Source organism: Vanessa atalanta, chromosome 26 (assembly GCF_905147765.1).
Source record: "Vanessa atalanta chromosome 26, ilVanAtal1.2, whole genome shotgun sequence".
NCBI classification, from domain to species: domain Eukaryota; kingdom Metazoa; phylum Arthropoda; class Insecta; order Lepidoptera; family Nymphalidae; genus Vanessa; species Vanessa atalanta.
The window spans coordinates 7742674-7764856 of record NC_061896.1 but is presented as its reverse complement, the minus strand read 5'-3'; the positions used below and the strand labels follow the sequence as shown (position 1 = coordinate 7764856).

At 31.7% G+C, this 22183-nt stretch overlaps 2 protein-coding genes across 2 annotated transcripts in view; one reads left to right on the top strand and one right to left on the bottom strand.

Moving 5' to 3' along the window:
• The window catches only part of LOC125073929 (thyroid receptor-interacting protein 11-like), a 53057-nt gene extending 40410 nt beyond the window's left edge, over positions 1-12647 (bottom strand). The window contains exons 1-2 of the mRNA XM_047685037.1: positions 12345-12647; positions 4437-4490 (exon numbers count right to left, since the gene is read on the bottom strand). Of these exons, the coding sequence (XP_047540993.1) occupies positions 4437-4490; positions 12345-12515 (225 nt within the window). The 5' untranslated portion in view covers positions 12516-12647. The remainder of the gene's footprint in view (positions 1-4436; positions 4491-12344) is intronic.
• A 2399-nt stretch (positions 12648-15046) lies between these two features.
• LOC125074049 (zinc finger protein 62-like) lies at positions 15047-21972 on the top strand. Its single transcript, XM_047685270.1, has 3 exons — positions 15047-15466; positions 15883-16638; positions 19717-21972. Exons 1-3 carry the CDS (start codon positions 15167-15169, stop codon positions 20992-20994), a joined length of 2334 nt encoding a protein of 777 aa, XP_047541226.1. The 5' UTR covers positions 15047-15166; the 3' UTR covers positions 20995-21972.
• The last annotated feature ends 211 nt before the right edge of the window (positions 21973-22183 follow it).

The window sequence follows — 22183 nt, the reverse complement described above, 5'->3', positions numbered from 1 at the left end:
TTCCCTGGTCGTGAACCCGCAAACGTCGGTACCTTAACCGACCTTTGATCGTCTTGACTCTAAAAAATCATAACACAACTTCATTCCCAAGGGAAGTGGAGTAATTGCCGGCTATATATATTATACATCTACATTACAAATGATATTATTTGACGTAAAATATGAAAACATACGTGACAATCGAATGTCAAAGCTTTAAAATAATCTACAACATCATTTATTGTTATTTTAATCGCGTACAGTCAGCACCAAAAATGTTTACGTTTTTACTTGAACAGAACAGTTACTTCGTCAAATGTTTTTAAACATTAGACACATACATGAAGTAAATATATATACTGGTTACACTTAAACCATTTATTGTTTGATGAAGACTCAATTAAAGAGTACCCACTCTTTAAAAATCTAAATCATTTCAATTCCAAAGTACTATTGGAAAATGAGATTTAAAGTAAAATCTTTAAGATTAATTTCGCAAACATACAATTTTGGCGCTTAAGCCTTTATTTATTTCCGACGAAATAATCCTCATTTTCGTATTTAAAAAATCAACAAGTATAACCACATAAGGCTTACTAGTTCATTCAAATAAACACGGCTTGCACACAATGCAGCCGATTTCCATACAAAAAATATTCGACCCTTCGCTTAACCTTTGCACTAACTGAATTTATATAATTGTGATTATAGAAACGCTATAATATATACAGAAATGTTTCAACTAAGGCACATGACTAGGGTCAAGCTCATAACCCTCGATACAAATACGTAATAGAGTAAAGATTAGTAAGTTACGATATTTAACAATGAAGAGAGAAAAACATACATCAAATAATATAATATAGTATAATAGAAAATTAGGACTAAGACTTTTGATTATAGGAAGGTGACTAAGGGTCATCGAACCATATATGGTCGCATTTACATGAAGCCGTGTATGAGGTACCATCAATGCACCAAAAATTGGACCTAAAATGTTATGTATTTTGTGCTTGAAATTACATTAACTCTATACACCCTTCGTAAGAGAACACAGCAATAAAAATATCGTTATTTGATGAGAGAGAAGTTCATAGCTATACGAGCTTACACGAGCCCTACTACCAAGTTAATTTACTTCATTTTAAAAGTACTATGCCGCCTATGAGCCGAGATGGCAAGTGGTTAGAACGCGTGCATCTTAACCGATGATTTCAGGTTCAGACCCAGGCAAACCACTGAATTTTCATGTGCTTAATTTGTGTTTATAATTCATATCGCGCTCGGCGGTGAAGGAAAACATCGTGAGGAAACCTGCATGTGTCTAATTTCAATGGAATTCTGCCACATGTGTATTCCACCAACCCGCATTGGAGCAGCGTGGTGGAATATGCTCCACACCTTCTCCTCAAAGGGAGAGGAGGCCTTAGCCCAGCAGTGGGAAATTTACAGGCTGCTAATGAGAATGAATGAAAAGTACAATGATATTAGTTGAAAAAATACATCAGAAACAGTACATATGTTTCGGATTTACACTGTTTTTACTGATAATCATAGGAATTTATTTTATAAAAAGAATACTTGCAATGATCTTATAAGACATTGTAAGCAATTACTAATATTATTTATCCCTCCAATTAAAGCTGGAGCTAGATGTGGGGACGACCGTAAATTAAGGAGTCAGTACAACCCTGCGAATTTTCACATTGTTTCACAGGCGACCGGTTAATCATTTCGCCTTGGTTCATATATGTATTTTTACATGTATTAGATTATTATACAGCACATTATAGTACAGTACATTTAAAGGCTAGCAACACATAAATTTATATAATATCTTTCAACGGATCGTCTTGACTATTTGCTTATACAAAAGCCGGACAACGTCTACCTGGACTCGCTTGTTTAATATACTGATTCATTCAAGTCCAAATTTCATTAAAAATATAACACGTTCACAAAGTGAAAATATTTTAAGAATATAAACGTAACAGTTTAGAAGAATAATGACTAAATTATATTATCTATACACACACATATTTGTAAGTTGTACTAATTCATGTCATCGTTTATACTGAAACATACTTTGCGTTTACTTAGAGCTGTGTGTAAGCCCGTCTGGGCAGGTACCACCCAGTCTTCATAGATTCTACCGCTAAACTGTAATTCTTAGTAATTTTGTGTTCCGATTTGAAGAGTGAGTAAGCCAGCGTAACTACAGGCATAAGGGACATAACATCTTAGTTCCCAACGTTGGTGGCGCATTGGCGATGCAAGGAATTGTTAATATTTCTTCCAGCGCCAATCTATGGCTATTTGTGACTACTTACAACCCTGGTCCTTTTGCCCTTCCGTTTAACTATATCATAAAAAAATATTCGAAAAAAATATAGAGATACTTATACGAAGTTATTTAGATTACCTACATATCTTATTTGAAACTAGTTTTTCGATGCGGTCGGAGAAAATTAATAATCTTCAAACGTTGCAAATTAAAAACTACCTTATAACGATGTGTACAATGACTATATTTGAATATCAAAAATCACACATAGCTGTACGTATGGTACTTTCAATAGTGGTTCTATCGAAAATACAATTCATAATATTTATGTATTAAATAATACAAAATGACATACCTCCGCCGCTAGTCGGGATCACCGAACAAAGCTCAAACGGCGTTATCAATCGCATTTATACCCTGTTATCGGGCACCCTGCTGGAGATCGATCAATAACTTTATCTCCTTTTGTTCAACCGACCGAAAGTGGAATACATTTATCGCTATATACTTTATAACTAATACTAACTGAACCTGCGGCTTTACCCGTGCGATATTCATAAAACTTTACCTACAGCAAGCAAATTGTGACACCCCATTGTAGTCCCTCGAAGAGGGAATTAAAAAAAGTACCAAATTTAATCTAAATCGGATCAGCGGTTACAGTCAGAGTTACTTTCGCATTTATAAATATTAGTATTGATTTTACTTCATATTTACTAATTGATTTTCGTTAATTATAAATTCTGTCATTCGACATTTATTTAAGAACCGCGTGGTTCAGGCACTGTCATAATCCGATGGGACGGCAAATCCGACACGATCGGAAAATTGCTGAGAAGTTTTCTATAGAATAATTCAATAATTTTTTGCCCGACCTGAGGTTCGAACCAAGGACTTCGGGATCTGCGGCCGTATATCTAGCCCCTAGAGCAACGAGACAGTTGTAACGAAAAATATCTAATACATACATCCAGGCAGTATACATTTTTTTAAATTACGCAACATCCAAGTACTCACAGTTGACCGTGCGTTTTTTCAATTTTTAGTTTTAGTTAGGTGTGGCTGTTTACAATTTTTCTTATTTACTAAACATCAGCAGATCTTCGCTGGAGTTGGAGCTCATCGTCCTTCTTGAAAGACGTGGCTCATCTGACTGAATTTTTTTCTTTGATTTATATACATTGACTTTCTACTGTGTATAAATGTGTAAGTTTTATCTGTACATGCTGATCTCAATTAGAACTCAAGCTCCATAAACATTTAAAATCAAAAAGCGACAACGAAACTTTCCCATGACATTTGACCTTAGATCTAAAATCTTACCGAAAACCTTTTAAATTATGCTAAACTCGGTCCCTTTAGTCCATTTCCTAAGTATTATGGAAATGTTATTATACATACGTAACGTTTCCTTAACAAGCTATTTTTTGGTGTTTAAGACCATTAATATTAATGGTTTCCTACTCATCGGAGTATTTAATTACAGGGACCACCCGAGACTGTTGTTAACTTGTAATAACTACTGTTTTTTATAATTTCGTCCCATCCTAAAACTTCTATAATAATTCTGTTACCGGTGACAGGACTTTTGTCCAAGCCGATATCAGCATATATTCTATCGCCAAATAGTAATGCTTAGAATTGTGTTCCTGTTTGAAGGATGTGTGCCAGTGTAACTACAGGCACAAGGGTTATAACATCTTAGTTCGCAATCTTTTGACAATCTGCCTACTTATTTAAAATAAAAAAAAAACTCCTCTCGACTCCCAAAGTAACGGATTAAAATATCGTAAATATATATATTTTGTTTAAGTGTATTCAGGTAATTATTTTAAGCCGCCCTTAAAACGAAAGGTATATCTACAATATTTTACTAATATTTTTAAAGTATATTTAACACTAGCTACTCGGCCTGGATTCACTCAAGTAAAATAATGGTATATAACTTTTATATTGAAAAACGAACATAAAAAGAAAAATCTTGGTTTTTCGGCCAGGAGAGTTGAAATTCTCGCCATTTCTCCACCTATTGATGAAGACCGCATTAAAATCCGTTGCGTAGTTTAAAACTTAACAGCCACTAAAAGCGATTTCGTTTTATACTATGTAGAGATATCAAAAAAATCATACTTATAATAATACAAAAAAATATATACTTTTTAATCTTTCTTACCTCATGTTGCAGTGTTGCCTGTAACTCCTCTGTTAATTTCTTCAGTGTTGCATTCTGAAAAAAATAAACTTTATTAATTCTAATTTATATTATAGTTATAATCTTTACTTGGTGGTAGGGCTTTGTGCAAGCCCGTTTGGGTAGGTATTCTACCGCCAAACAGCAGTAGTATCGTTGTGTTCCGATTTGTAACTACAGGCACAAGGGACATAAAATCTCAGTTCCCAAGGTTGGTGGCACATTGGTAAGGTACGATGTAAGGAATGATTAATATTTCTTACAGCGCTTTTGTCTATGGGCGGTGGTGACCACTTACCACGAAACAATAATCAAAATAAAATGAAGCATAAAGCTTAGTTGAAAAATGGTCCTTTAGATATAGTTCAAAGCATCTTAACGTTATCTTATTGCCTTTAGAGTGATAAGGTTTTAAATCAGAAATATAAATAATTCTTAACGAAATAAAAAAAATATATATTAATTAATAACCAAGTACATAGATTATTCAAATAATTTATCGCTTATCTGTATAATATGTACAACATAATGAACGAATGAATGAATGTATTTCTCTAAAGAGTACAAAACTGAGTTAAGACTCGAGTAGACTTTAACAACCACATTTGAATCGTCATTTCACTTAAGCGTATTAAACGTAAAACTACCATTGTTTTGAATTGTAACTTATACTGAGAAGAACCGGCAAGAAACTTACCAGATGAATACAGTATCATTTGTATATCAGCTGAGACTGTCTATATGATAATTGATACATTATTTATACGATCATAAAATTATTTGACACTAAAAATAGTCGAAGTTAGACAATGACACATTTTTGGTCCAAAAATAAGAAATTCGATAAAAAAACCTTTTATGTATATATTTTAATTCGAATATATGTTACAGATGTGTCGTTAAGACACCTGTCTCAGTAGTTCTTTATGTAACAATTTCTCTAATCTACGCTTAGGTTGCCTGCAGTGAGATTATTAGTATTATATTTCAATCGTAAAATATCGACAATTGACTAAGGGCGATAAGCCATCTTAATACTTGTATCCATATATAAATATGTATAAATTTTATTATCATAAAAATCTATGTGCATATCAAACTCTCACACGTTCGTGTTCTGAGGTGACTTACGAGTTTCACCTTATAGAATACCGCTCCTGATCGATATTGCATTTCAGCAATAAAACCGCATATTTGTACTGCTCTTTAAAGATTGCATATTTCGTAGCCCGCGCGAAATTGATAAAGCCTTACCTACACACACAAACCATCACCCCTCATATAACGATCGGTTTAAGGGTGAAGAGTTAACAGACAGAGTTACTTTCGCGTTTCCAATATTAGTATAGATTAATCATTATAATACATCAATGGTTTTATATTTATAAATCTTTTGTACGTTTGTATGTAAGTGAAGTGCAGCTAAGAGTTTGGATTGATTTAGATGAATGGTGTGTTAGTGAGTCCTGGAGGGTCTAGATTGGAACTGTTAAGTGGTGCAGCGGTCGGGAAAAAAATAGAATCCATATTTTACACGTATGTGTCGGAACAAAATAAACTTCACACTATATTTTGAATAAATTGTTTCGAAACAACTTTTTCTACTGTTTAAACGAAAATGACCGTTTCTATACACATTAACAGCCTGTAAATTTCCCACTGCTGGGCTAAGGCCTCCTCTCCCTTTGAGAAGGTTTGAAGGTTTTTAAATTAGATACAAGCAGGTTTCCTCGCATTGTTTTCCTTCACCGCCGTTTCTATGATCGACTTATAAATTAAATGTCTACATTATTCATATAATCACATGTTTATACGTAGGGAGATATATAATTATGTTTAATTGTATATTATGTACAATTACACACTTGTTCTTGGTGGTAGGGCTTTGTGCAAGCCGGTCTATGTAGGTACCAGCTTCTCACATAATTCTTCCGCCAAATATTGATACTTATTGGTTTGAATAATGAGCCATTGTAACTACGGGCACAAGGGACGTTACGTTCCCGGAGTTGGTTTGGCAATAGACAATATCAAATAATTATACATAATAAATTACACAGATAAAACAAATACTAGTATAGTTTTAAAAATATATATTTAATCTATGGTTACAATGACATGTCCCTTTCACGTTGAGGAAATCGATATAGTGTCGATAATAATAGGTATTGAGAGCACAGGAAAAGCGTCATCGAACATTTATGTACATATAATTAGGGCTGTCAAAGTGATTGTTCTTTTTTTTATCATCATTTAATTATTTGCAAAGGTGTAAGACTTACTGCCTTATTAATATGACACATGTTTTCATTTAAAATTTCCCGAATATGCTTCGGAAACCTTATATATTTGATGACGTTACTTTTAAATACCTATACTAATTGTACCATTCCATAACTGTATCTTATATAGATGTTAGATAGACTTAAAAAAATAACTCAATGGAAAATACAAAGTACGCTGGTAAGTATATTAAACTCATGTAACTAATAACTCAAAATGTAGTACATAATAAAATTATTACAAAAATGTATGAGTAGAAAAAAAATCTCTTTCTAAATCTACACGATGAACTAGGAAACATCTATAAAATTAATTAATAATAATAACACGTAATATTTAATAATATTTCTCATTTAACAAAGACATTTGTGGCAACCCTATCATACAAACTAGCGAACAAAAAAACAAACGCACAACCACTTACCATGCGAATAAATTCCACTCTGACCTATTGGCAGTTCGCATTTAAATCGTTTCCAAATTTAAAATTTAAAACGGCCCTCACGTCTGTGCTTTGTCCTTTTTTTCGGTATATATCAATGACATCGTATTTTTAAAACTATACAATACTTTATAATTATTATTACTTGGTGGTATATATTCTAACGTCAAACAGTATTACATACCATTGGTATGTTTGAAGGGTGAGTGAACCAGTGTACAAGGGGCATAACATTATAGTTCCCAAGGTTGGTGGCGCATTGGTAATGTAAGAAACGGTTAAAATTTCATATGGCGCCAATACCTGAGGGTATTTGACCATTTCTATGCAATAGAAAAGAAAATAGTTATTACATTATATATATCAATAATAATAAAATATAATTGGACGTATTTTAAAATAACGGCCATATTAAAATCAATTTTGTAAACATCTTATGTAAAATCACTGTCATCTTTCTTTAAAAAAAATTGCCTTCGTTGACTAATTGCAACCATTATCTGCATTTGTCAAAGTGACGTTAGCGACGTCAGGTAGCTAGAAAATGGCGCCAAAATTATTTAGCATAAACATTCGATTTACATTGAATGTGGGCCGTGGGATTAGAATCACAGATTTTTATCTATTTCGATTGACAAATTGTATTTTCTAGGGATGAGGGCATTGTCCTATATTGAAAACAATGACTTTATGTCATACATTAACAACAAGAGCAAAAGATACGTTGCATAATCGTCGCCATTTTAGATTTGAGATACTTAAATTGATTTATTTTTAAATAAAATCCAAAAAAAATTTCGAGCGGATTTTTTTATACAAATATATAACTTTTAAGAAAAGATAGAGTACATAAGTACATAAGAGGAAGTTTGAAAATGGCACCGGTAACCGAGAAGCTATGTGGAAGCCGACTGTCATGGAATGAAAGAAAAAATGGTATGGGCATGTTATGCGGAGGAATAAGGACCATGTTGTGAGGAAGGTCTTGAGAATGGATGGATGTGGATGTACAGGTAGGAGACGACCAAAGAAACTATGGATGGATTGTGTGAAAGACGATATGAAGTATGGAAGAAGAAGACCTGGTGCGCTAACCGCAAGTAAAGTTAGGATAAGGGCACGAGGATGATGAAGATGATGATATAATTTTTTAGAAATGTATTTTAAAATAAATCAAATCTTTATTAATAACCAATTTATGTAGTCAACACATGTAGATTGTAGGTAAATAAGAAACACATAATACGTGTTAACGTACCTACGTATGTAGTATATATGTTACTTGGTGGTAGGGCTTTTTTACTTGCATTAAAAGATGAGTGAGCCAGTATAACTACAGGTACAAGGGACGTTACATAGCTCACAGGGTTGGTGGCGCATTGGCGTTGTAAGGAATGGTTAATATTTTTAACAGCGCCATTGTTGGCGTAGTGACAGTTAACATCGGGTAGCAAATTAACCGTCTAGCTATTAAATAAATGTGAAATAGTGTATATAAAAAATAAATATCACAAATATTGAAGTTAGTTACATTGTTTATCTGTACACGCTGTAATCCGAAACCAATAAGTCGATTGTAATGAACATTGACATCGTGAGTGATTCATATCATTCGAAAAATATTAAATATAAAAGTAGAAAAATATTTTTTGGCTCTCTTCTTTCGTTATATTACAGGCATTATATTCAATACGAAATTATATATATAATAAAAAGCGTAGAGCTAATACGTGTTGATTTACAGGTAGGATATATTATATATAGTTATATTTAACTTTGTATTACAAATGTTGGAGAAGACTACTAAGTTTCTTACTGGTTCTTCTCGGTAGATTCAACATTCCGAACCGGTGATAGACGTTTAATACAGTTCTGTTTAATTACCATTTAGAAGTAAAAGCCTACTTGAATAATGTATATTTTAATTTCGACATATAGCAGAACGGCAAGCAAGAGATGTATTATTGAAACTCAGTGGTAGCCGATAATGAACCTATTTCTTACCTATAGGCTTTGTTCTTAAAAACTATGAAGTATTCGTTACAACGACAGTTTTGTCTGGCCATAACGTTATAAAAGCTGCTTTAGTTTTCGTATGTATTTTTAAATTATTCGATATTGAAGCTACACATCAAAGCGCAGGTTTAGTGGCGAAGCTTACTCCCTTATCATTTATCATTATACAAACACGATACCCTATCTACTATCTACCCTACCAACGACCATTTTGATACAACCATGGACGGAACTAATATTATTTGCTAACGCTTTACACGGGGTTATGTCCGAATAGAAAAATATGAGGCAAAAAAAAATTGCTTCATTCAAATAGGCTCTTAGGATTAATTTTAAATAATAATTTAGCAAGATTATAATATTAATTTTGAGAACATTCTGCCCACTGTTTCCTACTGAAATTATATAGGTATGTACCTATTTAGTTATTAATTCCAATTATATTTATAACTACATAAATATATTTGTATATACCCTGTAAAATCAACAAATACTAAAGTCCATCCATATGTTTATATTGATGAATATATTATTTTGTTATATGATTTTTAGGGTTCCGTAACAGGAAGGATAAAACGGATTCTATTACTAAGACTCCGCTGTCCGTCCGTCTGTCCGCCTATTCGCCTGTCACCAAGCTGTATTAGACACTCAAAATTTTCACAGATGATGTATTTCTGTTACCGCTATAACTACTAAAAAATACTAAAAGACAGAATAAAATATATATTTAAGAGGGCTCCCGTAGAACAGGCATGGATACGGAACCCTTCATTCACGAGTCGAACACGCACACACGGCCGGTTTTTTTTATATCCATTTGGAAAATTTAAAATGAATGGCATTTTTATAGGATACTGGCTAACATGCCAGCCTCCTATAAAATTAATATGCTCAGTCTATGCGAATGCCTTACAATACCATTTTTTCTTGCTAAGAAATCTCCGCTTCTGTCCATCTCCTAGTGTACGTTAATGGTACTACGCCAGAAACCTTCTCGAAAGTTTCAACAGAGTTTTGATCTATACACAATCGGCTGAATAGTGTAGGATCGTACACGATACGATTAAAATCATTAAAATAAATATATAAACATACATGTATATATGTATAAATACAATTACGACCCGAGGTCTAAAAGTCCACGAAAGATAATCGAAAAAAAAAGCTGGGAACACTAACAGACTTTAATCCTAGGACGTCATTTCTTTTCGAGTAATTTCTAGAAACGATTTGTTCCGTATTGAAAGATTTAAACAAAACGCTGTGATAAAGTTCTATATGCAGGGAAATCCGCTCAAACCATGAGTGATAAAAAAGTCGTTAATAGAACTATGGATTTACAAGCTTGGTCTATTATAAACAAGGTCGTGATACGACTTCACATACTAAATGCGAAATTAGCTCGGTCATTCTGTCTGTCTATCTTTTACGGCCAAGCCACTGAACTGAATTCCATGAAATTTAGTATGGGCAAGTTAGAACTCTAAGTACGACCAACCCCTAAAACGCAAGTTTAGCCTCGGGTGAAAATTAGTATACAATATATAGAAAAACAAACTGTTATTGTTTTATGTTATGTACGACCTCACCTCTGTTAGTACTGTCTATTTTGCTATCCCAAAACATATAAAAATATTTGTCCTGGTGAACTTAAAACATTCGACACTTTTTACAAGACCTTTGATGATGAAGATTAAGGGTGACCTACTGCCCTACAAAATTTCGAAAAATAATTTATGTTATATATAGGTTATATACCTATAAAAATTAGAGACCATATATTCTATGTTTAGAACCCATGTATAATATAGTTTGCCTCTTGTGTTCATTATATATAATATGCATCAGCTTATATACATGACAATTTTATTTACATAAGGATTATCAACATTAAGGCCTTAACTATACACAAGAAAAAAAAACACCATTCCTCGAGGTCATAATATAAATTATGACCTGGAGGAATGGTGACGAGAATATTAGCAGCATATCTCTAATAATAAGTTATTTTGATTGTAACCTGGGATTTAAACTAAATACTCTCAAGCTTTATAAACTTATTATACTCTATTCCAAACATAATATGATGTAATAACATTGGTCGAGAGTTTGATTGATCTATGATATTCACTATGGATTTGCGAAAAAAATAAGTTTCGAATGTCGAACGTTGAACGAATAATAAAAATAATCAAACTGATATATTTTGCAGTTTATATATTATAAAAAATATATGTTCCAAAACATACTTTCCTTCCCCTAAATATAATGTGTACACATATTTGCTTTGTGTTTTTGATTATCTACCCTTTTTTTAATCTGTTTACTCCCACATAGGTTAATTATTACAAGGCAATATTTTTATACCTCCTATTTGTGTTTTTTATTTATTTATGATAAATCAGATATTTATGTGTATACAGTTACCACATTAAAATTAAGAATAATAATAAGTTTACAATAGAAAAAAGGCATAAATTATGAATTATGTATATATGTATGAATGTTAATTCATACAAATTCATAAAATTACATAGAAAAATATGGCAAATTATACAAGATATGTGATATAATTAGCAGATGATATATAATAATACACAAGTCTGAGAACAAACACATGTGTACTCTCTGTTCTCCAACTGAAACTCAATTAGAATAGATACCTGAAGTCCATTCTAAGAAACAAACTCTTGGGGTATTAAATACTCAAATGTCATTGGTTGATCTGCACGGCAAGGAATAAGTGAGACAAATCACAGTATGTATGACAATCCATGTGTTGTTAATTTCTAACACAAGATTTTATCTTACTACATTACAAATAAATTATAAATCTATATTTGTCATATTACCACTAACAATATTAAACATTAACACTATTCCTTGACAATGCAGGAATCAAACCAGAAACATATTTCATTCTAGTATAATTTAAAATATAACAAATAGACCTTAAAATAAAATTAATCATAAGTATCTAATGTGTTTTAACTTTTTAAGATATATATATCGTAGAGGGTTGAAGGAAATATTCAGTTGACATCATACTGCAGTGTTAATAAAGTTATTACGAATTACGACAACATAACCTTAACGACATCTGTCAAAGTTTATAAATATATATAAATTTTAAGTACGAAACTAACCTCGGCTTCTAGATAGTGGCATTTATCTTCAAGATCCTTTGCTGAAGTTTCAGTTTCAGTCGCTTCTTCGGTATTTGCCTGAACAACACTTTCAGATAAAACTTCTGAAGCGAAGTTTGTAATCTGTCCTTTCAAGCTGTTTAAACTTTGGTTCAAATTAAGCCACGACATTTTTAATAATTAGAATAAAGGTCACATATCACAGACGAATGTTTGGCATCAAAATATTATGGAAATACCGATGTAAACAATAAATAAATTGCATTATTTTGCCATTGACAGGACTTTGTCTAGTTGGCAAAACAAGTCTTACTTTGACGTTTATTATGTTTTATTTATTTTATTAAATTGTCATATCATTCAATAAACTTGTTTTTACACCATCAAATACATATATTTATTTTAAGTTGAATTTGTTACCTCTTACATTCTTAAAATAATAAAAATCTTCAATATGTTTTACTAAACATTTTAGATTATTTTTATTGTAAAAACCAAACGTTAACACAAAAATTAGGCCCCGGTGGGATTTCAATTTTTGAAGTGATCATTTGTTATATGTATTAAGGTAAACCGCTTCGTTACGTAACGCGTCACGGCGCCAATCTGTCTGCCCGCTGCCGTGTCTGGCGTCCCTTTTCTCTTAAACATACGGCAGCGCTAGGATTATTTCAGACAGATGTTTTTTAAGTTATCACTTCTGTCGGGAGTTCCGAAACGCTTTTTTGTTATTTCAACTGTTCGCTTATTGTTCTTCATTGTTCGATAAAATATTTTTTGTTAGGTTTAATTTTTTTTTTTAATTAATCCTCAAGCAACCAATTTTTTTCTAAATAATGTTTTCTACTGTCTGATCAGTTATTCATTGTTCAATTAAACTAATACAATCTACTAAGTCACACTATATATCTATCTTGTTTAGTGTAATAATTTGTGTATAAATATAATTTCATATAGTATTTAACTTCTGTGCTGTACACCCGCTTTCCGCTTTTTCACATTAACTCCTCCATGCTGGTTGTCTGGAAGAAATCGCTGTTAAGCGATAAGACCGCCTGTTGTACATTTCTCTTTTTTTAATATTGTGTTATTGAATGTAAGTTTTTTTTCTTGTGTGTGTACAATAAAGAGTTATTATTATTATTATTATTACTTTAATAATGTGCTTGTATTTAATGGCCAACCGTTGGTCACAATTTTTTTAACTTCAACAGTCTATCTAGACGAATAAATATTCAAAGGCATAAGGCCAGTCAAATCAAGATAACTTCTTATTAGCGCTATTCGATCAAACATCCAGGACGATTAAATTTAAAATTACAGTTGTTAACCTAAGCTGAGGAGTAAACTTAAGATGGTTTTGGTAGCTACCGGACATCGTTTCAATTTTTCGTTTTCTCATATATCGTGAACTGTGTAATAGCGTTTCTTAAACGCTTAGACTGCAGGAATATCTAGCGACTCGAATCATTTTATTTTTTGAAAAAATGTAAATCCAGCCGTTCCTATTTATACTCATTGCAGTAAAAATTATAAAAGTCTAAACTGTTCTTTATAGCTTTAAATAAAAAATCAAAAATTTATAAATCTGCTTACAATTACTAATAAAAGTTCAAAAAAACATACAATTAGAAAATCGTAATTACTCATGTTTAATATATAGTGGTGCGCAATGTTCTCTCATGCGTGATAGGGTAGCCGATTCCATTAAGGGTAAAATAAAATACGAGACTTCATTTTTGCGTTTGTTCCCAAATATGTCTAAATGTTTATTGGGATTTGTCTTACGTGCTAAGGTAATAAAAGTCAAGCTGGTTCACGTCAAATTTCTCTTCACCATATTGATGAACAGGAGACTTTCCTGTTCCTTTTCACATATGTGTTCACATGGATACGACTGGCAAATTAAGTGGCAATATACCTGTAAAACAGTACGTCATTGTAGTCAGAGATGCATTTACAAAATATTGTTTCATGAAACTGGTCAATAACCTTACAGCTTTGGCTACTGTTAATTGTCTTAAAGAATTAATTTATCCATTTGGAACCCCTAAAAGAATAATATGTTATCAGGCTGCTTCATTGCGACCGCTGGTCAATAGGAGTACATTTTATCGCTAGTGGAGTTAGTTGTGCAAATGGGCAAGTTGAAGCCAAATTTTTAGAACATTAGCAAACATTAGGGAGATAATATTTTTAATCAAGTTCCAGTCTTACACGGTTGTGTAATTGACTCAAATAACAAGTCCTTATAAAAAGCTTGACTGACCGTTCTCTCACATATAGACAATTATAAAACATTCCCTAAATATAGAATGGTTTTATTTAAATTGAAATTATCAAATTATTTTTGGAAAAAAAAATACAATATATTATATTGTATAATAAGCTGTATCGGTGGTAAGAGGTTGGCAAATTTATGGATAATTAATAATTTTATTAGGTCTGTGACAAAACCATTTAATTTTATTTATTTCTAGACATTTTTTCAATTGAGTTGATCATTATATTTGTTTATTTATAGAAATAAAATTTGCGATATTGTACTTGTAATATTATTTTTGAAAAATAATAAGCTAACAATTACTAAGGGTTATAATCCTTGATCGCACCAACATCCATGGCATGCATCAACGCCATCATGGCGGATTTGACATGACATTTGTGTTTGTGGATTGACATTGTGATTTGTGTCATTTAAGTATCAATTTATAGCGCTATTTTGTGTTCTTTTATAGTTAATTTTAATAAGAACTGTAGTTTACATTATTTACATTTGAAATATCAATTTCACTCACATATTGATGTGATTTGTAAAGAAAATGGAACAGAAATACGTTAATATTAAAGAGTTAAAAACTTATAGAAAAACCGATAAAAAGGGAAAAGCAATATTAAACAATAATGAAATTAAAAAAAATGCTCATACGAGAGTTCCTTTGACTACCCAAAATGCTGTAAAGTATCTTCTAGAAGGTACGTTAAGGTTGCGAGTTTGTAGATACTGTTTGAACGTAACTAGCAAACTATCAGAACTTGATGAAATGCTTGTGATAGCGGTAAATGGTTCACTCCATGAGGTCACTGTGAGAGACATGGTCGCCAGTATTCATCCTTTTAAGGTAAGTAAACTACTTCCACAATTTAATATTGTTTCCATTCTAAGCATGTATTTGCAGAGTTAATTCGTAATTTAATGTAACTATAATATTCGTTTGATATTGCATAATTTCGGAAGAAGGTACATTAAGGAAGTGGAATCAAACTTATATGAATTACAAATGATAAATAAATCGAGCAATATTATGCTAATGAGGTATCCTCAAACCCGCATCACAATAGGTGGGTAAAATAAGCTCTAACCTCTCTTCTTACTGGAAAGAAAGACTTTTTGCTCTGCAGTGTTGCATTATAGAGCTGTATAGTACAAAAAAACCTAAAATTACTTCCACTTAATATAATTTAGTATTCATTTTCTGAAGGAAATAGAGGCTTAATTAAATTTCCACTATTAATTTATATAAATTTTCAATTACAGGTTACTGAAGATCGTAATTTTCCAAATAAAATTTGCAGTGAATGTCTCACTCATGCCATTGGTAGTTATTTATTCTCGCAGCAGTGTGAAAGAGCTGAGAGAGCATTACGCAACTGTTTTGATGACATGTATGAAAAATTTGAAAAGCTTGATCCACTCGAACCAGTGAAAAGAAGAGGCAAACGAAAAATGAATCTCAACCACAACATACTGTATACCGAACATGAAGATGTTATTAATTACGCAGAACCTATAATAAACTTAATCAATGTTGATACAATGTCTCCGAATAATAATACTATTAGTGAACTGGAATGTCATAAATGTTCTCAAGTTCTACCAAATACAGAATCTTTGTTAAACCACGAGAAGTCGCACCCTAAATCAATGTGGTATAATTGTCGGTTATGTGGCAAATCATTTGTCAAGCAATACCACTTGAGGAGACATTTAAAGGAAAATCATATTTTGGGCGAGGAAATTGAAAGAGAAGTTAATACAGAACATTACAAATGCAGTGAATGCGGTACTTCTAACAAGACATTTGTTGAACATTTACAGCATATAGAGAAACATAAATTTAAAGAAACATTTCGCCATTTGATTGAGCGTAGAGTTGACGATTTGTGTTCTGTTTGTTTGGATAAGGGCTCACGTATGGTCAACTTGGGTGATGTGATACATCTGCATGGAGGATATCCTGAGTTAACAGGGGATAGATCGATCAGAAGTATTTTACGCACATCTATACCAGAAGTAAGTATTTTATGAATTTAATACATTGACCCATTTTTTTTTCAGTACAAGTGAACATTTTTATGAAATGCTTAATAATTAAGGTGATATTTGACAATTTTTTTATTTTTGCACACCAATTAAACATGATCTTTTAACTTTCAACAATTACCATTATTATATTTATATTGTGTGATTATTTATATACATCCTTTCTTTAAAAGTAAAGCTGTAACTGAACTTATTAAACCAGTGAACAGTAACATTTATAGGATGAGATATTGTATAGCCTATTCCAATTGAAATAGGATTAGGTAATCAAGGTAGTTCCTGATATTGTTATATTGATTTAGTAATACAGAAATAGTCACACAGGCAGGTCATGTAATTAACATAAACCTATACCTATGTGTTTTGCCTGACACTGTTAAATTATGCACTCCATGTCGATATTCATTAATATATCTTTATGTATACCTAATACAAAAATATTCCAAAGTTTCAATAACAACTTTGCCAACATTGTAAATGCAACTTTTTTCATTATTAATTATGGATTCTGAATACTAATGGTATAACATATATCTTGTGGTTGGGATAGGCTATAGCAGCATTCCTAAAGTATGGGTCGCGACCCAATGGGTATCTATCCGACCTGTTATGAAAGGCCTCCCTTCCGGTACCACTTACCTATGTGATAAGAAAACATTAAAAATAAATTGGACATGTGAAACTAATTATGATTAAAACTAATTGAAGTTGATGCTAAATTTGGTATCAAAAAATTAAATAGAAAGAAATGTATGATTTTGATTCTCATAGCTTCTTTTGTCAAAATAAAGAACTGAATTCTAAATTTAGATGTTTTTTGTATGTGGGTCGCAGTCCAGTCAACTTTGGGAACCATTTGGGTTTCGTGTTATATTTGACTGAATGTGTGCATTATTTCTAGAACACATCATATAAATACAAGGAGTTGATGCTCCCACAAAAGGCAACTATTCTAAGACTTATCAAAAGAAATGCACATAAAAGTTTCATAACAACAGACGTCAAAGATAAATTAACTTTCGAATTTTCATATCCAGTTTTGATAACTAAAGAAACATTTGAACTTAATTCAATCACATTTTTATTTGCCAAACCAATTATACTTGATCCGGTCACAGATAATAATATTCATGGCAATATAATTAATTCTGTAATCAATAAAGAAGCTTCTGAAACAAATGCAATAAATACCATTGATTATACAGACAAAATAATAAATCCAAATGAAGTGAAAATAATGTCTTGTAAAATCTGTTGGATATTCAAAAAACCTACATGCAAAACTTGCTTAGCTTCCAAAGCAATAGGAAAAACTGATACCAGTATAATAAAAGATACTAAAGAAAGTCATGAATGCAATCTATGCTGGTTGTTTTGTAAAACAGGCAAATGTGATATTTGCAAAAAAAATATACAGACAACAGATAAATCAATTAAAGATGTTTCCATAAGAAAATTATCTGCTCCAGTGAAAAATAGAAAACATACAGAAGATATAGATAAACACACCAATGCCTGGCAATGTGATATTTGTTTGACTAACAACAAAAATAGACTCTCGTGCATGTGTTGTGATGTAATTAATGTTGCCAGTAAGGGAAATAAATACTTATTTGGAAAAAATATATTTAATTTACACAATTTAACTGATGTACACAATAAAGTCAATGAAGCTAATAATGTCATTAAATTACATAAAGACGAAGAAATAAATGTAACTCAGAAACTTGATATAACTGTTATGGATGATAGAAATATTCCTAATAATAATATTATGGATATAGAAATGGCAGTATATGAAATTCATAAAGAAAATACTGTAACAAATGCTGATATTGAAGCCATGGATGTCACGTTTGAAGATGAGAATCAATGGGTTGAAACAATTAACCCAACCAGTCAAGAAAGGAGTGAGTTCAATTGGAATGAAATTCAGGTTGAATGTACAGGATTTACTTTTAACATAGGAAGAGGATTTCCTAATAAAAAAGTAGAATCGAAAATGAAGATGAAGAAAAGAAGAATATCAACGGCAATCAGAAAATAATGCATCCATATAATTAATTTTTAGTGCTAATCATAAAATTATAATCTTTTTCACATATGTATGTATTATATAACATGGGTACAGCGATATTTGGCATTTCAAGATTTGTGATAGCTTGTGCTGGAAAAATTATATATTATGTTAACAAAGAGATGATTTTTAACAAAATGTTGAAGTGTAGGAAAGAATTGGCACTCATGCTAGAAAGCATATCTGGACGAATTTCAGAAACAAATATATAATTGGAACACCTTGGCGATATTTCTCTTGGATCTTTTCTAATACTTTGTAGAACCTTCTACCTTCCTTGAGTACCTACTCACGGAAAGAAATTAAGAAAATCATGCATGAAATTGGATATCTTAAGAATTTATGGCGTATTAGCAATGTACGTAATGTACGAGGGATTTCTAATAGGGACTGTACAACGAATTATTTATTCCATTTCGAAATGAATATTCATAGTCAAGACACGACAATGTCTATCAGCTAGTACATGTACAAATTAAAGGAGTTTCTGTCACTAAAATTATTATAAAAGTTGAAATAAATGAATCTAATGTCACCATACTCTTGCTATGACAAAAAGATTTTGATGTATCAAAATAATGGAGATGAAAATATTGTTTATTAATGTTTAAATAACATATTAATTAACATATCTTAAAATTTATTAAATAACATATCTTAGACTTAATATAAATTAAATATTACTACTGGTAGTGCCAAAAGTTATATATATATCAAACATATGAACATATAAATGGTTATAGAGACATATATTTATAATTTTTTCAAGAATCATTTCTAATAGATGTTTTTTTAAACATAGTTTTAAAATGGGATTTAAGTGTGTCATTTGCACTTACAGTAGTGATACTTACGACCTTTATCACTTACTTTACACTTACGTATATGTAATTAAGTTACCAATTTACTCTTACGTTGCTTCTTCCGCTTTTTTTCTCCTTTATTTTTAACGTTTTATTTTTTTGTTGCAGATTACCTTTGATAACTACACTGGAACAAAAATTTGCGATATTTGCCTTAACCACGCGATCACGTCGCACGTGTTTATAGCTAGGATACAGTACGTTAGGAATAGATTAAATACATGTGTTAGTCTCATGTTAGAGAGTTTAAACAATATAAGTCACCCAAATAATAATATTATGGTAGAAATTTCGCAGCACACAATACTTCCTTCTTTCAAACTCGACGAGTTATCTGAAATCGATGACTCTAGATTGAACGTTGAAGTGCTTGAAGACGAATTTAGAATAGCTTCGGAGTCGGACAGCGATTTCGATGATCTTAGCAAAGAAGAAAGCAGTGAAATTTTATTCAATCCAGCTAAAAATGTCACTAAAACTTACGTTAATAAAAAATTAGTCAACGGATACCAAACCAAATACGATAATAATAATATGTATGACGACATATGCAGTGAATTCCTTACGTTTAAAAAGAAAATTAAACCGCCGAAACGCGCTGCGAAACATAGGTACACCTGCCCATTGTGCAATAAACATTTTATATCCGATTATTTCCTTAAGAAACATATATTGAAACACGTTAACAGGAAAGTACAGTGCAATTTATGTTTAAAACAGTTCAAATCGAAGTTCTATCTCTTCGAACATAAAAAAATGGTCCACGTTTTAAAACAGGAGAATTTTATAAGCTGCAAAATCTGTGGCAGGTCGTTCCTTAACATAAATAAAATAAAGTTGCACCAAAAATGTCATAAAATCAAGGAATGCCAATTGTGCGATAAAAGTTTCAAGTCTCAGAAGCATTATGACGTTCACATGCAGAGACACGCGGTCAAATTCACGATGTGCGAAAACAGAGACGTGCAAACGTGCAGCTTTTGCGAAAAGCCGTGTTCGAACGAAAATGAACTCTCGCTTCATGTGAACAAGATACATCTTCAAATAAAACCGTACAGCTGCGACATGTGCGACAAGCAATTCTATACCGAATACAATTTGAGTAGCCATAAAAAACTGCATAGTTTATTTTCCAAAGAATTGTGCGTTTTTTGCAACAAAACGTTGAAATGTAGGAAGGAATTAGTCGTGCATGTTAGGAAGCATATCGGGTCGAAACCACACCAGTGTCCCGTCTGTAGACATTCGTTTTACTCCGACTGTAAAATGAAGAGGCACATGAAGGTGTTACACGGTGGAAAATATTGCTGTCGTCTCTGCAGAACCGTTCTGCCTAGTCAAATTGATCTTAAGAATCATATAAATGTTGTCCACAGCTCCATGTAGCGTTTACTTCCGGATTATCGCGCTATTAGAGCGTTTATATTAAAAACATGTTTACATAATAATATAGTGCCTATTTGCAGTCCCGGAATATCCATGTAGTCAATAGGAGTTTAGTGTTGGTAAAGTTCAAATACTACCTTACCAACCTAAGAAAGAAGGCTCCGACAATTGCATAGCCCATTCCAATCGTAGTAGGAATAAAGACAAACAAACCTTAGATTTACGTATTTCATCCGATTTTCTAATAACTCAGCTATTTTGTGCACTACTAAGAGTTTATGATATTAATATATATCCTTCTTTATAATAAAACACTATTACACTTAACTACTTATATCCACTATAATTTTACTTCGAAAATTCGGATAACAGCTTTGTCGACGTTCAAAACGCCATTTTTTAGCAAATATAATAGATTAATCAAGCTCGACCAATGATATCGCGTCAATTTGCGGTTAAATGTTGTTTATTTGACTTTTCTCCTCTTATGGTTGGAATAGAGTATATAGCGGTCTCTACATGGCTTAATCCGGCCCTGCTCGTATGAAATGAGGGTTCTTATGAAATGTAGGAAATAAGGCTTATCCGTACAGTGCTTAGAAGTCAGTTTTTCTAAACTGTAAGTAAATATTTTGTATAAGTTTATTTTGACTAGTTTTATTTTTTATTTTATTTTAGTAGTAGGGATACTAACGAATTGACGTTTGTTTTTTTTTTTTTTATTTGATGTCATTTTTAAATTTGTTCTATTATCTCCATGGTTATGGGTTAGATTATATATTTATAGCGTTAAGAAAATATTTTCTTTAATTAAATTAATTAATTAATTCTATTATTTTTTTAAACTATGTGTGCATAATTTACGATTTTTTTATTGTATAGAACGAAACGAAAAAATTCTAATAAAAATTGTATCGTGGCTGCAGACGTAGTTTTCATTTTAAGCACACTGATAACAAAATGTTATGTAATAATGTATTATGGCTAAGATATAAATATATTCTATAATGTAAACTTGTTTTATTTATTCCCTACTTTGAATCCTCGTTCAATTCTGTAAGGTGGAAAATAGATTTGAAGAAATGAATAAATCTTTCGACATCTAAGTATTTATAATAAAACACCCAAACCTTTGTTGTTAACGATCGATAGTTATATCCAAACAGATTTTAGTACTCAAGTCAAGAAA